Source organism: Ovis aries, chromosome 2, assembly GCF_016772045.2.
Source record: "Ovis aries strain OAR_USU_Benz2616 breed Rambouillet chromosome 2, ARS-UI_Ramb_v3.0, whole genome shotgun sequence".
NCBI lineage: Eukaryota > Metazoa > Chordata > Mammalia > Artiodactyla > Bovidae > Ovis > Ovis aries.
Window position 1 is genome coordinate 226725583 of NC_056055.1, and position 22156 is coordinate 226747738.

General features: G+C 40.6%; 1 protein-coding gene across 2 annotated transcripts in view; it reads right to left on the bottom strand.

Moving 5' to 3' along the window:
* CUL3 (cullin 3) overlaps positions 1–21921 on the bottom strand; it is a 107437-nt gene extending 85516 nt beyond the window's left edge. For both annotated transcript variants that reach the window (XM_042244311.2, XM_015093555.4), the window contains exon 1: positions 21570–21921. In XM_042244311.2, coding sequence (XP_042100245.1) covers positions 21570–21635 — 66 coding nt within the window. In that variant the 5' untranslated portion in view covers positions 21636–21921. The remainder of the gene's footprint in view (positions 1–21569) is intronic.
* Between the last annotated feature and the right edge of the window lie 235 nt (positions 21922–22156).

Genomic DNA, 22156 nt, shown 5'->3' on the forward strand with positions numbered 1-22156 from the left:
ATAGACGGCAGCCCACCAGGCTCCTCCATCCCTGGGATTCTCCAGGCAAGAACACTGGAGTGGGTTGCCATTTCCTTCTCCAATGCATGAGTGAAAAGTGAAAGTGAAGTCGCTCAGCTGTGTCCGACTCCTAGTGACCCCTTGGACTGCAGCCTATCCGGCTCCTCCATCCATGGGATTTTCCAGGCAAGAGTACTGGAGTGGGATGCCATTGCCTTCTCCATCTCACACATATAAATTATTTTAAAATCCAAGATGTTATGTATATTTTCCTCAATATTTGTGCATTATAGGTAGAGGTGAAGACACAGGACAAAATGTTTTTTCTCATGATTGCTGAAGCATTCTAAAACAAAGACAAAAACAGGCCCAGAGAAGTTAAATGACTTACCCCAAAATCACAGAGCTGGAAGAGAATCCGTATTTTCAAATCTAGTCCAAACCACTGGACTCACCTCCCATCCCTCTGTGCTAACTGGGTAAAGCAGTAGTATCAGTAATCACTAACAATCTTGGTAAACACGGTACAGTATATCATTAATAGTAGAGAACATAGATTTTGCTGCCCACCATGCAGTGGAAACAGTGGCTGACTTTATTTTTCTGGGCTCCAAAATCACTGCAGATGGTGACTACAGCCATGAAATTAAAAGACGCTTACTCCTTGGAAAGAAAGTTATGATCAACCTAGACAGCACAATAAAAAGCAGAGACATTACTTTGTCAACAAAGATCCGTCTAGTCAAGGCTATGGTTTTTCCTGTGGTCATGTATGGATGTGAGAGTTGGACTGCGAAGAAAGCTGAGTGCCGAAGAATTGATGCTTTTGAACTGTGGTGTTGGAGAAGGCTCTTGAGAGTCCCTTGGACTGCAAGGAGATCCAACCAGTCCATTCTAAAGGAGATCAGCCCTGGGTGTTCTTTGGAAGGAATGATGCTAAAGCTGAAACTCCAGTACTTTGGCCACCTCATGTGACGAGTTGACTCATTGGAAAAGACTCTGATGCTGGGAGGGATTGGGGGCAGGAGAAGAAGGGGACGACAGAGGATGAGATGGCTGGATGGCATCACCGACTCAATGCAGATAGGGTTGGGTGGAGCCCCGGAGCTGGTGATGGACAGGGAGGCCTAGTGTGCTGGGGTTCATGGAGTTGCAAAGAGTCTGACAAGATTGAGCGACTGAACTGAACTGATGCCTAGATTTGTCATGCCTTTGCTAAATGCTTAAGTCAAGCAACCTTGGGCAAAATTACTTAACTCCTCTAAATCTTTATTAAGAGGTTTCCCTAGTGACTCACTGGTAAGGAATCCGCCTGCTAATGCAGGACATGTGGGTTCGATCCCTGAGTTAGTAAGATCCCCTGGAGGAAGAAATGGCAATCCAATATTGGAGAATCCTTTAGACAGAGGAGCCTAACGGGATACAGTACACAGGGTAGCAGAAGAATTGAATATGACTGACTGACTAAATAACAACAGACCTTTATTTCCTCACTTTTTAATAACAACATCTATCTCAGAAGACTATTATGAGGATTAAATGCAAATGTTGGTAAATTCTGCCCAGGCCAGGGCACAGTATGGCCAGCCCTCCGTATCCATGGAACTCACAAATACAGAGCAGACTGTACTCTGGCATCTTACACAAGGGACTAGAGCACCCTCAAGGGCTTCCCTGATAGCTCCGCTGGTAAAGAATCCACCTGCAATGCAAGAGACCCCGGTCTGATCCCTGGGTCGGGAAGATCTGCTGCAGAAGGGATAGGCTACCCACTCCAGTATTCTTGGGCTTCCCCGGTGGCTCAGCTGATAAATACACCTGCAATGCAGGAGACCTAGGTTCAATCCCTGGGTTGGGAAGATCCCCCGGAGAAAGGAAAGGCTATCCACTCCACTATTTCAGCCTGGAGAATTCCATGGACTGTATAGTATAATCCATGAGGTTGCAAAGAGTCAGACATGATTGAGTGACTTGCACTTCACTGAGCACCTGCAGATCCTGGTATCTGCAGGGGTCCTATAACCAGTCCCTCAAAGATACTGAGCAACTACTATATAATCCCTCACATGCTGACCATCAGTGACAGGATCTCTTGAACTCTCATCTATGGAAATCAAACGTCAGGGAAAAAAACATAGTTTTTCAAGCTTAGCAAATAAACAGCTAAAACAAAAGTAGCTTAAGAACACAACTATGATTCTGAAGCCCAAGAAGATAAAGTCTGCCACTGTTTCCAGTGGGCTATAGTCCATGAGATACCAAAAAACTCCGATACAACTTAAAGGACTGACCAAGAGCACAACTATGCTAAATGCAAGTCAATAAAATGTAGCCTTCTTTCAAAAACAGTATCCCCCTACTTCATATCGCCTATTCTACCAGTGTCATTTACGTGACTTTAATCCCCAGAGCTCTGTCTTTGGTTCTTCTTTTCACTCTACACTGGGTCCGCATGCATTTCCATTCATTATAAGGGTTACAACTACTATGAACACTACCAGGATCCTAAAATATATAAAGTTTTAGACTGGCAAGGGATTCTGGAGTCCCCTAAAACTGCATAGAAAATTTTGCAAAATTTTGTGTGTGCACTTCTTTTCTGGATGGTGGGTCAGTAGCTCTTACCAGATTTCTCTCAAAGAAGATAAATTAGTGGCTTACGTGTTAATTGCTCCCAAATCTATACTGCCAGCCCAGCAGTAATCCCAAAGTCTAAACTATGGTATTCAACTACCTGCTGGACATGCCCAACAAAATCCTCCAGACACAAATTAAATTTATCATGTCCAAACTTTCTGGTAAACTCAACTCTTCAAACCCACTCAAATCTTCTTTCTATATTCTCTAGTTCAGTAGTGGCCAACACAAACCACCTAGTTATACAAGCTGGAAGCATAAGCCTTAACTTTTCTTCTTTCCTCTCTCTCATCCAGTCATCAAGGGATACCAAGATCAGGCTCAAGAGATTTCTCAAACATGCTTCCATTCTTTCATCCTGAATACTCCTGCCCTAAAACTTTCTTCTAGATCACTGCAACAGTCTTCCAGGCATCATGAACTGGACTCTAATAACCTTTTAGAATCTATTTTCCTCAAAATCTACCCTTTAAAATACAACACATGAGCATCATGGCCCTATTCAAAACCCAGCTCCTATTAGCATGGGTGGGGGGAGGCAGTGGCCCTTTTAAAAGCAAACACAACCCTTGATGATCCAGTCTATGCCTACTTCTGTAACTTCATCTGTCACTCACTGCGACCTATCTTACATTCACTTCCTGCACTGTCATACCTCCCTTCCATACGCCATCCTCTCGTCGTCTTTATACACTCTTCTGCCTCTTGATATCTTACATAGCTTCTGAACACAGTTCAAGTGTCACATTCTCCAAAAATCCCTCCCTGAAATCCTCAAGCAAAGCTAACAACTCCCAACTTTTTCATAACACTCAGGTTATATCTATCACTACACTCACATACTACTCCATAATTATCCATTTACGAATCTTTTTCCTTCATTAGACTATGAGATACTTAAGGGATTGTGCATTTTTCTTCAATGTCACTTAGAAGGCCATAAACAAATGTCTGGGGAGTGCTGTTTTACCTATGTTATACCAATGCAATTTTGAAAGCACAAACATTTGAGTTTACTAAGCACAATGAAACAGAGAAATATTTTAATGTGCTTATCTAACAGTGTAATTTTAATTTTAAAATAATCAACTATCTTTTTCAAATAATGTACAAGCAAAGGATTCTCAAATGTCACATATCAAGTATTTTCAGATTTTCCCATTCACCTAACTAAATGCTTCAAAAGGATGTTTAGTCATTAATTATATTAATTAATATTAACTAGGAGAAAAATTGGAGAAGGCAATGGCAACACACTCCAGTACTCTTGCCTGGCAAACCCCATGGATGGAGGAGCCTGTAGGCTGTAGTCCATGGGGTCGCTAAGAGTCGGACACAACTGAGCGACTTCACTTTCACTTTTCACTTTCATGCATTGGAGAAGGAAATGGCAACTCACTCCAGTCTTCTTGCCTGGAGAATCCCAGGGACAAGGGAGCCTGGTGGGCTGCCGTCTATGAGAGTGTCAGACACAACTGAAGCGACTTAGCAGCAGCAGGAGAAAAACAGTGCATAAAAAAGCTCTTCTGGAGGAGTCCATAACTACAATCTTCCTCTAAATCAAGCAAGTACAAAAACAATACACCCAAGGAAATATGCTTCGAGTGCAGGTTCCTACATGCTTTGGTCTTGGCACCAGTGAACATGTCAACAGTGGCTAGATAACCACACTAGTGATGAATTGATGCATGACTGTCTCACCCATCTTTGACAGAGAACACAACTTTAACTGTCAGCGAAAGTTAAAAGAACTAAATGTTAAACTCTGAAGTCATCAACGTTAACCATTAAAAAACACCAGAGTCATTTAAAAGCCCTAATATTTTAAAGTAATTTTCCAAATTATCTGAGTAGAATTTAATCCCATTGGAGAAACCAACTTACTCACGTTGCAATAACTGCAAATACACTCAGGAAGGAATGTGCTAACAATGCTTCAGCAAAACAATAAAATGCACACACACACCCCTATATACACATTTAATGTTTGCTAATTTTAGGTATATAGAGCTTCCCAGGTGGCTCGTGGTAAAGAATCTGCCTGCCAATGGAAGAGACACAGGTTCAATCCCTGTGTCGGGAAGATCCCCTGGAGTAGGAAATGGCAACTCACTCCAGTATTCTTGCCTGGAGAGTGCCATGAACAGGGTAGCCTGACAGGCTACAGTCCATGGGGTCACAGAGCTGGACACAACTAACCACACACAATTTCAGGAACATACTGCATGCTTCCCCAGCAAGTTCAAATTACAAAGTGTTCAGCAAAATAAGTTCCTTTAACAAATAAAGAAAGGTTTAGTGAGACCTCTTAGAAACCAAATTAACACTATTTTTTTAAAGTGACCTTCAAACAAATAAAATATTTTTGAAAAAAAGAAAAAAAGGACTTCTGATTGTCCAGCGGTTAAGACTCGAGCTCCCAATGCACAGGGCATGGCTTTCGATCCCTGGTTGGGGAACCAAGATTTCACGTGCAGTGTGGCCATAAATTATTTTTTTTTTAAGTGACCTCCAAAGAGTAATAGAAAGAGAAAAGAAAAAAAATAGTGAACTTTATCCCCCTACCTGTACCCAATCCAGGATTATAGTGTCCCCACTAGTAAGTATAAATAAGAAAAATAACACTAACAATCTCTTTTCTTTCACAAACATCTCTGCCTTTTCATCCACATTAAAAGATATAAAAACATAACCTTCAAAATGCTACAATTAAAAGGATGTCTATTATATACTTACACATCTTGAAGGTTCTGTAATTACTGAGAGCTGGAGAACTGCAGCATGAGGCAATTAAAACTAAAATGAAGAAAACTGTATTCTTCACATTCACTACACACAGAGGACAAGAAGTCTTTAGTCCCCCGTGAATAATTTTCAACAAGAAATATAGAACAGGGTGGGTGGGGGAAAAGGGTGAGAATTTCAAATTCCAGGCAATTCAGACTGACACAGCTAGAAAAAAATAAACAAGGAAAAATGCTTGATCTTAATTTTGAGCTTTGGCTTAAAAAAAAAAAATGTTGCTTTGGTACAAATATCTGAGGAATGGCAATATTCTAGACAAATACAACTAAAACTATAAATTTTGTAAGGACATTCCCTCCCAGACTATAAGCATCGCAAAGTAGTATCAAGCCTGTTCTCTTATTTTACTGTATCCTTTTTAATACATGTCATGATGCCTAGATAATTTGAAGGCAGTCCCGTTAAGAGTTAGTAATAATGATGAATCTTATTTGATGACCTATAGCTACACAACGACTTATGATGTCTACAATAATCCCATTTGCTCATCACTTAATCTTTAAGTATCCTCAACCACCAAAAAGATAGTCAAAGATCCAAGCTTTGAGGAAAACAGAGCAGTGGGACATACTCAGACTATGGGCAAGATATTTAAACTTTTCAACTTCACTTTCCTCATCTGCTTGTAACAAGAGAAATGGGAGAAGGTGGTACATTGTGTAGCAATTAAGAAAGTTTGTGAAAGCATCTGACGTATAACCCTTGCTCAATAAATTCCTTTCTTTCTTACAAAGAAGAAACACACAGCCTTCTGTGCTGGAATTGTACTACCAAATGTAATGACTGATGTCAAGGAAGGAAAGCTAGATTATCAATTGGAAAAGCACAGCAGCCTGAAACAATACCATGAAATTACACATTAAGTCTGATCTACACTCAACTGGCATCTAACATCACTATATTACAGAACAGTAACATTTATAATGAGAAAGCTAAATCAACAGAAGGTTCAATTATTATAATCCGCATTTCAGTTCTCAACATGAGTAGGCTGTTCAAAAATCAATTTAAAAATTTGAAGTAATTTCTTTCAAAGACATAAGTTTTCAGATTAGCCTGTAAAGTTCTGTTAAGTTACAACTGACAACGAGTATGAACAATATTCTTTCAACTGTTACCTCTGTGAGTGATTTTATGTGAAAAAAATGTATATCTAACATTTCATAGTCTGATAATGACCACAACAAGTAAGATGCAATTGTTACACATTCTCACTGAGTCAAGAAGTCTGCCACTATCCTATTGGTGCTTCTTCTCTGATAAAGACATGTTATTTGGCATTCTAAAACATCTTTTATCCAGAGAATACAATATTTATATTCACTAGAACTCTTCAAAGACTCTCTTTGTGAGAAGTTATTGTACCTATGAGATCAACAATTTAAAATAAAAACATTTCCTATTTTCTTAATGTACCATTAAATCCCAAACATTAATAGTAAGAGGTCATGAGTATAAACTAGCTCTTTAAACATCTATCTGGAAAACAAAAATAATAGAAAAGCAAGAATCATGTATTTTGGATGAAATCTCAAAGTAGTAGTAGCAATACTTCAGACAGAAATACTTCACGTCTAAATGCATGTCTGCGTTTCATATTTCTATCCTACAATCTAAAACTATGAATTTTAGTTAAAAAATGACAATCCTTTGTTCTCTGTAGCTTCATCTCTAAAGTTTCTTTTTTTTAGTGGGTAAACCCAGTTTTTCTAAAACTATGATATGTGTGGGCTTCTCTTGTGGCTCAGCTGGTGAAGAATCCACCTGCAATGCCCAAGACCTGGGTTCGATCCCTGGGTTGGGAAATAATGCGTACAGCTGTATAAACAGTTAGACAATAACAAATTAGTTTACACCAGAATAAGTTACACATAATCCAAAGAGGGGAAAAAAAAGAAAAAGTAAAACAGTATAAGCTGCTACAGTTACTTAACTTTGTCTTTGAATGACTAACTATAAACCAAATGTGATAATGCAGCAAAAGGCCTACCTCATAAAATTATTACAAAAATCTGACAACACATCTCAAAATTTCTCTAAAATACCAACTTACACAAAAAGAAGTATGTAAGAATATAATCAACTTTTCCACTCCTTTATATTAGCATTTAATCATCATCACTGAAACATACCATTCTTATTCTAAAGAAATTCTAAAGCTGAAAAGACAGGTGACATTTGCAACATCACAGAATGTTCTAGGGCACAGGAGAACACACCAGCTTTCAGTTTCTAGACTGAAATTTTAAGAACAAAAATAAGCCTAAGGAAACCCCAATTTAAAATCTCTTAATTTTACAAATGAAGAAACTGAAGCTAGGGAGTTTATCCAAAATTATTCAGTTAGTTAAAGCAATGAAGGAATCCCTGAGTCCTGAGCTAAGGATCCTTCTGTTAAACCATGTTAACTCAAATCACCTGAGTGTCTGATACTACAAAATCAATTAATTAATACGTTAATATTAACACCAAATTATCAAGGCTATATGCATTTTTTAAGTTTGGCCTAAAGAGTTTTTAAACCAGAAACCAGGCTTTTAAGTCATGGTTCTTCTGTAAATCCAAGACAGTATCCTCTGGGTAAATCACCCTCTCCAGTTCTCTGCGTCCCCCATCTATTACGTAAGATCTAGAACAGATTCTCTCTAAATTCTTTTTACCTTTTAACAATTAAAATATGAAAACAAATAGGATCAAATTAATCGTTATTAGACTAGAGATCTTTTCAAGAAAACTGGAGATATCAAGGGAGTATTTCATACAAAGGTGGGCACAATAAAGGACAGAAACGACAAGGATCTAACAGAGGCAGAAGAGATTTGCTTCCAAGAGGTGGCTAGAACACACAGAAGAACTGTACAAAAAAAGGTCTTAAGGACCTGGATAATCTGAATGGTGCACTCACTCACTAGAGCCAGACATCTTGGAATGTGAAGTCAAATGGGTCTTAGGAAGCATTACTACAAACGAAACTAGTGGAGATGATGGAATTCCAGCTGAGCTCTTTCAAATCCTAAAAGATGATGCTGTTAAAGTGCTGCTGCACTCAGTATGCCAGCAAATATGGAAAACTCAGCACTGGCTACAGGTTGGAAAAGGTCAGTTTTCATTCCAATCCCAAAGAAAGGCAATTCCAAAAAACATTCAAACTCTCATTTCACATGATAGCAAGGTAATGCTCAAAATCCTTCAAGCTGTGCTTCAACAGTACATGAACCGAGAACTTCCAGATATTCAAGCTGAATTTAGAAAAGCCAGAGGATCCAGAGATCAAATTGCCAACATCTGCTGGCTCACAGAAAAACCAAGGGAATTCGAGAAAAACATCTACTTCTGCTTCACTGACTATGCTAAAAACTTTGACTGTGTGGATCACAACAAACTGAAAAATTCAAGAGATGGGAATATCAGACCACCTAACCTGCCTCCTAAGAAACCTGGTCAAGAAGCAACAATTAGAAACGGACATGGAACAGTGGACTAGTTCAAAATTGGAAAAGGAGTACATCAAGGCTGTATACCGTCACACTGCTTATTTATCTGCAGAGTAGACCATGTGAAATACTGGACTGGATGAATCCCAAAGTGGAATCAAGACTGCCGGGAGAAATCTCAACAACCTCAGATATGCAAATAATACCATTCTAAAGCAGAAAGTAAAGAGGAACTAAAGAGTCTCTTGATGAGGGTGAAAGAGTGAAAAGGCTGGCTTAAAACTTAACATTCAAAAAACTAAGATCATGGTATCCAGATCCATCACTTCATGCCAAACAGATGGGGAAAAAGTGGAAACTGACAGATTTCATTTTCTTGGGCTCCAAATCACCGCAGACAGTGATTGCAGCCATAAAATTAAAAGACGCTTGCTCCTTTAGAAAAGCTATGGCAAACAACACATACTAAAAAAAGCAGACATCTCTTTGCTGAAAACAGTTCATAGAGTCAAAACTATGGTTTTTCCGGTAGTCACGTATGGATGTGAGAGGTGGACCATAAAGACGACTGAGAGTCCACGAATTGATGTTTTCAAATGGTAGTGCTGAAAAGAACTCTCAAGAGTCTCCTGAAGCTGTCAATCCTAAAGGAAATCAGTCTTGAATAGTCATTGGAAGGACTGAGGCTGAAGCTCTAATACTTTGGCCACTGGATGCGAAGAGCCAACTCATTGGAAAAAGACCTTGATTCTGGAAAAGACTGAGGGAAGGAGAAGAGGCAACAGAGGATGACATGGTTGGATGGCATCACCCACACGATGGATATGAGTTTGAGCAAACTCTGGGAAATAGCGAAGGACAGGGAAGCCATGTCCTCTACAAAGAGTTGGCCATGACTTAGCAACTGAACAACGCTCATCAAAATAATACACTTCTTTCATATCTCATTTGCACATAGCATGAAAAAAAGCAAACTATTTTAAAGTATCTGATACTTGTACTCCAAAATTCATACACTGTTTAACCTACTTCTCAGTATATTCTGAGACACAAAAAATTATCTATAAAGGTATTTAAACACATTCCAGCACTCTTGCCTGGAAAATCCCATGGGCGGAGGAGCCTGGTAGGCTGCAGTCCATGAGTCGCTAAGCGTCGGACACAACTGAGCGACTTCACTTTTATGACTGGAGAAGGAAATGGCAACCCACTCCAGTGTTCTTACCTGGAGAATCCCAGGGACGGGGGAGCCTGGTGGGCTGCCGTCTATGGGTCGCAGAGAGTCAGACACGACTGAAGCGACGCAGCAGCAGCAGATGGTAAAGCATCTGCCTGCAATGCGTGAGACCCAGGTTTGATCCCTAGGTCGGGAAGATTCTGGGGAGAAGGAAATGGCAACCAACTCCGGTATTCTTGCCTGGAAAATTCCATGGATGGAGGAGCCTGGTGGGTTACACTTCATGGGGTAGCAAAGAGTAGGACACGACTGAGTGACTTCACTTTCACTTAAACACATTAACCTCAAGGAATCACTTTTTTAAATGTTTAACAAGATAAATTTCTAATAACTGAAAAAAGTCTAAAAATGTGTCCTATGAATCTTCAACTTAAGCAGTGTTAACTTAGAAATACGTCAACTAATGTATCTTTCTTATAGGCTATTATTTTGACTGCTTTATTAAAGTCAGTACACACTAGGATCCCCTTAAGCAATATAAAATAGTCAAATTTTACTGAACATAGGATTCCATTGAGTCAAAGTTCTTAAAACTTGTATCTGAGAGGTACACACACTTTGAATCTAGAGAGGTTTAAACTTACAAAAGCTCCTTCCAAGACCTGGAAACTAATTCTAAGTTCTTTTTATAAAGAGAGTACTGAAGTGTATAAGCTTCAAGGGCCCTGGATCCACCCCTGGGTAATCATTTAAATGGCAAGCTTAGAATTAACTTCCCAATATATTCCTGTTAGGAAAATAAATATTTCAGAAACTAGAAAAATTTTTTTAAAAACCAGTACTTTTATTACATATTTCAAGGCGGTTTAGTTGCTAAGTTGTGTCTGACTCCATGCTACCCCATGGACTGTAGCCTGCCAGGCTCCTCTGTCCATGGGATTTACTAGGCAAGCATACTGGAGTGGGTTGCCATTTCCTTCTTCAGAATCTAGCAAGTTTTTGACTGAATATAATTAAGGTAGTGTGATGTAATGGAAAGAACATGAATTTCTGAGTCAGATACACCTGGGATCTGAATCCCAGCTCTGCCCTTCTGCAGGTGTATATGTAATACACATTATTTTACTAGAAATGGCAACCCAGTCCAGTATTCTTGCCTTAAGAACCCCATAGACAGAAAAGCCTGGTGGGCTACAGTCCATGGGGTCACAAAGAGTTGGACATGACTGAGTGACTTTCACTTCATTCTGAGCCACAGGACAGATTTAAAACAGTTTAGTTCAGCTGCTCAGTCATGTTTGACTCTTTGCGACCCCATGGACCGCAGCACAGCAGGCCTCCCTGTCCCATCACCAACTCCCGGAGTTCACCCAAACTCACGTTCACTGAGTTGGTGATGCCATCCAACCATCTCATCCTCTGTCATCCCCTCCTCCTGCCGCCCTCAATCTTTCCCAGCATCAGGGTCTTCAAATGAATCAGCTCTTCACATCAGGTGGCCAAAGTATTGGAGTTTCAGCTTCAACATCAGTCCTTCAGAAGTAACATCTAAAGACTGTTGTGAGGATTTGAGATAATTACAGTTCAAAGAGCCTAAATCAGAGCCTAGCACAAAGTAGACATTCAACATGATGCAGTTATTAATCTTATAAAGCAACTTCTCATACTATTAAACTGAAAAGGAAAGGGGGAAGAGTTTTTCATTATTACTCTCAAGAGGATAGGGAGAAGAGAAGAGGCTAAGTATTGCTCAGTTAAGAGCTGCTTCAGGTAAGAATGACTTGCAATCAGTATGTTAAAGCATTCCTCTTAGAAATGATGGCTTGCTTTTACAGAAAAGCATCTCTAAGGAATCTTGTATTTTCTTAAAGTAGGTAAAAGATATCTCTTGAAGTCTTTATTCATTTGCTTAGCCATAACCTTTCTCATCTAAAGAGCAAACTCAGCTCCATGCCCTACTCAAAGTTCACTTAAATAAATGAAAGTCAAATTAACAAATTTTAATTATATTTTCAACTTTAAAAAAAAGAAAGAAGGAATGTTTTCTTGTAGCAAAAGGCTCTGGATTAGTGGTTAAAGCAACTTCAGACTCTGTTCTCAATTTCTCATTAATGGTATCAACTTGGGAAAGTAGGACTCTCAACTTTAAAAATGCTGGATTGCTCACTGATTTCAAAACAACAGAGAACTTTTAAAAATGAAATCTTCTATGCAAAGAATACAAAAATGGCTCTAAATGGCTAGAGAGGGAGATTTCTGAAGATACCCACTCCACCCCTCTTAGGCTTCCTGGGTCCTAGGGCTTCCCTGGTGGCTCGGATGGTAAAGAATCCGCCTGCAATGCAGGAGACCTGGGTTTGATCCCTCGGTTGGAAAGATCCCCTGGAGGAGGGCATGGCAACCCACTCCAGTCTTCTTGCCTGGAGAATCCCCATGGACAGAGAAGCCTGGCGGGCTACCATCCATGGGGTGGCAAAGAGTTGGACACGACTGAGCGACTAAGCACAGAGACCCTGTAATTTGATAATACCTGCTCTACATGAACACACTACTTTTATGCTTGAAAATACTAACTTTATGGTTAGAAAATGATTTTAGCAGTCTCAGTGATGTTACTGTTTATTAGCAAGCACTTTCTAATATTATTTCTTTTATTCCTCACAATTAATCTGTGAGAAAGATTGCTATAGTGCCCATCTAAAAGATGGGAAAACAAACTAGAAAGAGTCTGTCAGCTCATTCACTCAATATTGTTGGATGTTACTGTAAAGCACTGACAAAGATCAATACAAAGAGCCCTGCTGCCTTCTCTAAAGAAAATCACATTCTAATAAAGGAGATACTGACTATTCTCTGAAGATGGGGCTATGAAAGGAGATGGAATGGTAGTTACCATGGCAGAGAAGACAGAAAAAGGAACATCTTACTTCTCTGAGACCCAAGGGAAGGAGTTGAGAATAAGTAAAGATACAGGTTAATGAATGAAATTGAAAGAGATCAAAGCTGAAGGTACTTACACAAGATAACTTTGGTAGTTAAGTTTCCTGAAGAGAGAGAAGAGAATTCTCAACAAAGAGCTTGAGGACAATGACTAAAGTTTGAAATAGTTCAAGCAGGAAAAAGTGAGCCGGAGCTCACAGGGACACAAAAAATTGCCCAGAGGCACTGAAAAGTCCAGCAAGGTTAGAGACCACAATCTTGGAATTTTCTCCAGGAGTGCCCAATAGTCTTAAAAAATATGAGCAGTGGAGACAGACGAATGGAATGGTTCAAGATGATTTTTGCTGATATTTCTGGCCTTGCCCTGGGAGACAACAGGAAAGAAGTGGCAACTGGTGCCCCACAGCCTGGGAGAATGAAAAGGGTCTTCTTGAGATCCCAGGGCACATTTAATGTGAGAAGAAAACAAGCAACACGTAGGATAGAATAATTCAATAAGAACAGGTTGCATTTATTTATAGTGTTTATTATGTGCCACTTGTAAGAACTGTGTATGTATTAACCCTATCCTTACAACTACCTGATGAGGTAGGTACTACTGTTTTCTTCTCTTTTACAAGAGAAAACAGGCAGAGGTTAAGTGATTTGCTCAAGTCCTACATCTAATAAATGAAGGAGCTAGGACAGAATGTAGTATGAAGTTTTAAGATTTCTAAAGTAGCGGATAACAAGTTTCAAGACAGAGTGAAGACCACAGTAATAGACAAGAGGCCAGATCTGTCCCATCATTACTATTTAGTACCAGCAGGAACACACAATAAACATACATTAAAACAAACGAATGAATGTCTGCCCACACACACTGTACAAAGTTACAATTTAAACTAGAGAGAATATCTGTGACGAACGCATGCAAGTCTTCGAAGACTGAGGGAGCATGTGTAAGAAGTTAGGAGACAGTCATAGGAATCACTCAAAGAATGGTACAGAAGGGCCCAAGCCACAAGAGTGATAGATGCGGCAATCATTAGCATCTGGGCCCAATGATTCACAGATTCTAAGGAAATAGGACACCTCAATTCAAGAAGATAAGCCTGTATCCTCAGGTCAAAGGTAAATTTCAGATGAAAAGAGGGTAAAGAATTCCCAGAACAGGTAGAGATGGCAGATGGTAGTCAATCTGCCGTGAAAGAAGGGCCTTACCGGGTATGGTTAACTGGCTGGGAGGAAGAAGTCATGGTGGAGGGAGTAAAATGTAGAGAAAGCTAGTGAACATAAAAGACTAGGCTAGCAAGTAAGTCTTCTGACACGTAATCCAAAGTAATTGCCCCACACCTACATCTTTACTTTCAAGTCACTGTTTTAGGAGACTAGGCTAACTAACCTTTAAGGAAAAGTGCCACATGATCATTAATGACCTACAAATTAAGGCTTCACTTACAGCTGAAAAAGAGTTCAAGTATTTTGGAATACTCCCAGAATCGACTTAGCTAAGTCATCGATTCCTGCGGTTTGGCTTCAAGGACTAGTTTCTCATTTAATCAATCATTCACTAACCATCCACACTGTGTCCAACACTTCAAGATTGAAAAGGGGATCTGGTATAAACTTCGGGCAGGAACCACAACCTAGTTCATGAATGAAACAAAAAAAAAGAGTGTGGAAGAAAAGAAGGAAGGAAATAAAAACAAAATGTACTTTTAGATAAACACTTAATGTACGTATCTGGAATAGGAAATGGCAGCCGGCTTGCCTGGAGAATCCCATGGACAGAGGAGCCTGAGGGGCTACAGTCTAAGGGGTCCCAAACAGTTGGGACACAACTGAGCAACTAACACTTACTTTAATGTATATTAGAATGTACACACCAAGTAAGTGTTTACTCCTTCAATAAAGTTATCGCAGAAAGGTTATACACTTACCCCAATGAGTAACTATCACTATTGTATTTTCTCTTTTGAATCTACCCCTACCCTACAAGAGCCAGTGGCATTCTTTGGAAACACCCCAGCAGTATCAAACCCATATACTTTGAGACTGATTTCTTAATGTGGTCCACAGATTGAATCTGTAAATGGCAACCCACTCCAGTGTTCTTGCCTGGAGAATCTCAGGGACGGGGGAGCCTAGTGGGCTGCCACCTATAGGGTCACACAGAGTCGGACACGATTGAAGTGACTTAGCAGCAGCAGCAAGCTTCTCAAACTATAAGTTCTAAAAATGTAAGTACCCAAAACTGGCAGCATCACTAGAATAACAGTATAGCAAATAAAATTACCTGCAAAACTAACCTTCAATTTAACGTATAAATTGTGGCATGAGTGGTCAGTCGCCTAGTTGTGTTCAACCCTGGTGATCCCATGGATGGGAGTCCACCAGGTTCCTCTGTCCATGGAATTTTCCAGGCAAGAATACCGAAGTGGGTGCCATTCCCTTCTCCAAAACTGTGGCAGAATCATGACTAAATATTGGTATAACAATTGTTCACTGTGTGTTAGGTCCTGTTCTAATGCTTGACTCTCTATCTCACAACAGCCATGTAAAGTCCTACAATCTCATTTTACAGAGGAGAAAACCGAGGTTAGAACTGGTTAAGTAACTTGTTAAAGATAACACAACTAGAAAAAGGTAGAGCTGACATTCAAACTCTGATAGTGTATGAGCCCACACTCTTAGCTATTATGCTCTCTAGTCTCTTTACTTTTTAGTCCGGTTTCTAAAACCTATGCTGAATACTCTAATGTAAAACTACATGAAAATTCCCTACAGACTACCCATAGTTTTACTCTTTTAAGTAGGCAAAGAAATACAAATTAAAACATTCAAGTACTATTTTTTCAACTATGAAATTAAAGATATCTTATCTAAGACACTGTTACAGGGTAGAAGTACAACCTTGAGAGATATAATTAATTCCTAAAGCATTCACTTTAGAGCCAGACTGCCTAGGTTAAAAAGAACCTTAGGTTCTGCTACTTCCAAGCAAAGTGACCTTAAGCAAATTACTTAACGTCTCAAGACCTCTTTTGTAAAAAAGATGATGATAGAATCCTATAGAGTTATGCAAATTAAATTAGTTTACACATGCAAAGCACAGAGAGCAGTGTGTGGCACATTATAAGCATTCTGCAAGTGGAACTATTATTATTCCTACCTTTCTGGAGGTCAATGTGGTTGGTCAGTGTATCAGTTATGTTGAATCCAGTAACTCCATAATCTTAAGTGAAAAAGTGAATCTGTTTAGTTCCTCAGTCGTGTCCAACTCTTTGCAACCCCATGGACTGTATAACCTGCCAGGCTCCTTTGTGCATGGAATTCTCCAGGCTAGGAATACTGGAGTAGAGAGCCATTCCCTTCTCCAGGGATCTTCCCTACCCAGGGATTCAACCCAGGTCTCCTGCATTGCAGGCAGATTCTTTACTGTCTGAACCACCAGGGAAGCTCCTAAATAATCACAGCTGCATTGTTTGTAATAGAGAAAGCATGTATTCACTGGAATCAATTAAACCTGTCAGTAAGGAAAAGGATAAGCCAAAGTACTGCAGAGTATTAGGTAGTGATTCAAAATCATGTTTTTGATATACTTAACATGGAAATAAATGTATAGTAAGATACTATATTTTTTAAAAGGCAGTATATAAAAAGATGGTACCTGAATTTTACTGTGTGCTTATACATGTATGAAAGATTATAAGGAAACACATCAAAATGTTAATATGGCTTACTTCCAAGTGGCAGGGTTACAGGTGATTATTTATTACCTTACTTAGATGTTCAGATCCTTATTAAGCTATCATGAATATGCATCACTTTTATAACTAGAAAAGCTACTAAAATGAATTCATAGCTTTGCTAGACTACAACTGAATAATTTTCACAATATACTTATAGACATTAACTGTAATTCATGTTTTAGCTCAGTGATTTCTTACTAGTAGCACCTTTTTTTGTTGACTTTATAATGATAAACAGGAACTATTAATAAAGTTCCATTATTTAAAGCTACAAACTGTCCAATAACTTTTATAAAAATCTAGCAAAACTGCTAACACCAAGATTAACAGCAAAATTTTTTGCTGTTAAGATTAACAGATAATTTTTTTCCGAATAACAGCAAAAAATTATCTCAGGTCTCCCAATGTATAACACAATGGGAAGATACACTATTTTTTCTATCCTTAATTATATAATCTTGTTGAAATAGAGAGAACACTATTATTACCTAGCTACATTTAATGAATGAAACTTTCTCTTTTTCGTTTGAATGAACTTATCGTGTGACTATTGTATTATTTAACAAGTCAAATTCTCACATTATACTCTATACTATTAAAACTGTTTCAAATTCAATAACTTTAGTACTAATAATTTGGTAGTAATAATTTTCTTGGCTCCTCAGAACTGCTTTCTAAGACAATACAAAATAGACACTTTATAACTACTGTATCTTTTTCATTTTTAAGCTTCTGAAGGCTGTGAGGTACTAACTATAACACAGCTGGCTGTCTTGAAACCATTAAATACAAAAAAAATCAGTCTAAGTGAAAGCAATACTTTAACGAATGCTATATCTCCATAACATCCCTATAAGAAAATACTAAAGAATAAAAAACAAACCAAGCTTAGAGGTTAATTCCGCGCCCTGTGTGATTTGCAAAACTCTTCTTCAATCTCTCTGTATGTACAGTCCAGGTAGTTTAGGCAACAGCTGCTGCTGCTGCTGCTGCTAAGTCACTTCAGTCGTGTCCGACTCTGTGCGACCCCAGAGACGGCAGCCCACCAGGCTCCACCGTCCCTGGGATTCTCTTGGCAAGAACACTGGAGTGGGTTGCCATTTCCTTCTCCAGTGCATAAAAGTGAAAAGTGAAAATGAAGTCGCTCAGTCGTGTCCGACTCCTAGCGACCCCATGGACTGCAGCCCACCAGGCTCCTCCATCCATGGGATTTGCCAGGCAAGAGTACTGGAGTGAGTTGCCATTGCCTTAGCTACTTACTCTAAATAAAAGAAACCTATTTTGAACATTAAAGCTGTTCCCTTAAATCTAACAAATAACACTAGAGCTAGGAGAAACAAAAACATTAACTTTCCCTCTTGTCCTTAAATCCTTGTGCTCTTAAGTATTTAAGAGCATAACAAATGAGTGTCAGTCATTCTGTGGGTTCCATTTAACAATAGCTTCTCTAATTGTCCACGCCACACAGGTGGTGCTCATCTAGAATTATTGCATGCACATCACAGCCAGAGATTCCTTATCATGACTGGGGTGCTTCTATAAACCAGTAAGTGAAACCATTTTCAGAAAATGTTCTAATGAAAATCACTTTCACAATTTGTCTCCTAAACTCTGAAGTCTAAGTCAAATAAGGCAAGTCAGAGGAGACCAGTATTCCCATTCAACCATATCCCCCCCTCCAATACAACCAAGCTTTTCAAGCCCATGCGGACAAACTACCCAACTACAGTACAGGCGGTGAGGAATGACTATTACAAAGGTAAGAACAAAAAGTTCACCTGACAGCAACTAATCCTACAGAGTGAAACTGAAGCACAGGAGTGAGACACATGGCAACAGCAAGGAGATAAGGGCAGGAACTTCTTGGGACAGCATTCTTTGGTCCAAAGCCACAGTTTCCAGGAGTTTCACAACTACAGCTTCCTTTCTTAAAAAAGTTTTGTGTCCCTTGCTGTCACTGTGGGTACCAAAAAACTCCAAAAGATGTGAGATGCTATATATTTTGTTCACTGCAGCAAAGTTTACAAACTGGAATAAAATATTTCCTCCATCATCAATCTGTTACATACAAAAAGCTCTTCATTGTTTTCTGTCTTAAAAAGAACCAACTTCTCAGAACCTGATTTTACTGATGAGACTACAGCTGGGGTAGGTTTACACATTTACAAAATATCCTGTACCATCACTTACTATTTTGTAAAGATAACAAAACAATCTTCAAACATATTTTTATACTTTTTCACAGATCAGTTTTATAAAACACTCTGAAAGGAGTATTTGAGGCCTCTGCTTACACTACAATTTCCCTTAGAGTAGTTGTTTATCTCAAATCGTAAAATACAGTAGTTTTAAGTGTGCACACATGAATACACACAAAATATTTTCTTCATGGAATAACAGGCATTTATTACTTCTGACTTGCAATCCATGCAGACTACAGTTAGGTAAATGACTGCTAACCTGGAAGGAAAAAAAATTCTGAAACTCTTAAGTATTCATTTACCAAATAAATCACTGAAATCACACCACTGAGGTTTTATGTAGCCATCCTTAATGAAAGTTCAAAGAACTATGATTTTTACATTTATATATTTAAAAAATGCAATGGTTCTCACTGTAGGAACTACTCATGAGTGATGTTAATACCCATGAGAAAATTTAAAACTCTCAGACATTTTTAAAAATTAGCAGATACTAAGTACTGAATATCAAACACTAGCTACTTGCAAACTTCATTTAAGGATTTTAGAGAAACTTAAGAGGGCAACAAATTACAGATAAGAAAAGGTCTGAATTAGTTCATTATCATAATGCGCCTGAAAAAAAAAGTCAGCTTCAGTGCTGTGTGGTAACCTGTCACACACTCTGATACTCTTTAGCTAAAAGAACAAAATTCTCTCCCACAGCTTCTTCCCAACAATACAAGATCCAGAAAGGAGGGATATTGTTCTCTGAAGCTATACTGATACATCCCAAGACCCCAGAACAGTACCTGGCACACAGTCCTCAGTATTTCCTAAAAGAATGAAGGAGTGGAAAAACAGGTAGGGACAGGCAAACCAAGAGATCAAAGAGTTGATTACACATAGATAAAGATAAAGCTGATTAATCAGAATATCCACAACAGTGAGTTGATGTCAAATGTGAGCTATTCCACCTTTTAACAATAATCTGTATTAGAAGTCAGACTTCAAGAATAGCAAACTTCTCTTAAAAATGTATAAAACTATTTGAAATTCTGAATAATTCTAGATTCTGCTTATTTAATAGGAACTGATTCAGTAGGAAAACTATCACTACTCACAAATTCATAAACCCAGTTCACTGTTTATAAAGAAAAACGTGCAAGTGAACTTCATTAGTGCTCTTCTGTCAACACTTGTTACTTTCTTTGTACTTTCTCACGATTACTTAGGGAAAAAACTTCCGAAATTCAAAATCCCTTTAATGTGCATTAAAACATCTAATTCTCCTGATTATATCCTATCTTTATTTACATAAAGTCCGAAGAGTCTTCACATAGGTATTAACATTTTTATTACCATCTGGGAATTCTGCATCAGGTGTATTTTTTCCTTCTAAATTTTAAGAATTCAGGGAGGTCCTCAAGTTCTCTAGGTCGGTTTCTTACTCAACTAGGACAATTATATTAATTTTTCCTCTAAAGTGCAAACTGTACTTTAGAAAAAGCATGCTTTAAGAAGTGAATACAAACCCTCTTCACCGCCCCCCACCACTCAATATAACGTGCTTGTGATTCTAAGACAGGAAACCACAGCTTCTTCTCTATAGTTTTCCTGGTTTAAAATCTTCTATTCAATTGCTAGTTTGTCCACCTTGACGTCTACCTGTTACAGAAGCGACATGAGCAAGTATGTCCAGTTTCTCTGTCCCAAGAGTACACTCTAATTGCTTGCCACTGGCTATCTGATTCAGATACGACATCCAAAGTTATACCATATAATACTAAACACCGCAGGGGTATGACTTAATTTAAGGCCAAAAAAGTTTCTAAACAAAAATACTTTTGCTGTCACTAAAACCTAGAGTAAAGCAACTCACGGTGGTGACTACTTATTCTTTTGGGCTTCCGTGGCTAGGAAATGAAGAACCAATCGTCTCATTTGTTTTGTCTTACTTCCCCTTGAGTGGCTAGGCCATTCCTGCACAGGAGAGTTTGTAAAGTGCATTGGAAGGTTGCGGATGAAAGATTCTGTAAACACACCGACGTTGTTAGTGTATTACTACAGAGCATTACGCGGAACGTCTGTCACCGCGTAGAGGGTAGGTGGACGGCAGAGCCCTTCCTGGGGAGGGGAAGATCGGGAGAGGTCCGTCCCCGGCATCTTTTAGCAGGCCATCCTTTAGGCATGGTGATTTTTTTTCAACTGCTGCGAAACCTCACGTGAAAAGTTACACACACGCCCCACACCAGGAGGACGTAGACGATCCCCATCCCTGCAGGGCTGGGAGTCCCGGGGACCGAGCAGAAGCGGGGTGCTAGGGGTTGGGCCTACACCCCAGGAGCGCGGCGAGGTGCCGGGACCGGCCGAGGGGCCCCGGCCGCAGCCGACGCCCGCGGGGCGACCGGAGGCGCAGCTCCTGGGCGGGGGCGCGGCGCCGGCCTCGGATGCCGGGGGCGCGGGGAACGGCCCCGGAGGGTGGCCGCGCCGGGGCCCCGCGCCGCCCCGTTGCCGGGAAGGCTCGCGCCCCGCGGCCGGCGGCGTGGGGGATGGGAGGCCGGGCCTGCGGCCTGTTGGGGGGGAGTTCAGCCCGGGCCTCGCGTGCGGCTGTCGGCCGGGCCCCCCGACCCGGGGTCCCAGGCGCCGAGAAGAGACTCACCGGAAAGGCCCGGATCCGCATCTTGGTGTCCTTCCGGCTGCCCGTGCCTTTGCTCAGATTCGACATGGTGCTCGTCCCCTCCCCGGCGGCGGCTTCAGGTCGCACTCCGAGGCGCCGGTGTCACATTTAAGGCGGGCGGGCAGGCGAGGGGCGACGCTGGGGGCGGCGGCGGCGGCGCGGCCCCCGGGCTGGGCTGGGGAGCTGGCCGGCCCCTGGGCGGCCGCGGCGGGGGCAGCGGCGGCTCGGTCTCCGGCGGCTCGGGCTCGGCTGGGGGACTGCGCTGGCGCGGCGGCTCCGCGGGGTCCCCCTCACGCCCGGCTCGGCTCCCTTTATCGCGCTCCTCCGCGATGGCGGCGGCGGCGGCGACGGACAAACATCTCACTGCGCAGGCCGAACGTCCTCCTCCTCCTCCTTCTCCTCCTCCGCCTCAGCGAGACGAGATCCGGCCCAGAGGGTGGAGGGGGGAGGAGGGAGGGAGGAGAGCCGGAGAGTGGAGAGATTGGGGGGAGGGGGGGAGGACAGAAGGGGGAGGCGGGCGGCCGCGGCAGGAGGAGGGGGACGCTCAAATCTCGCGAGAAGAGGGCGAG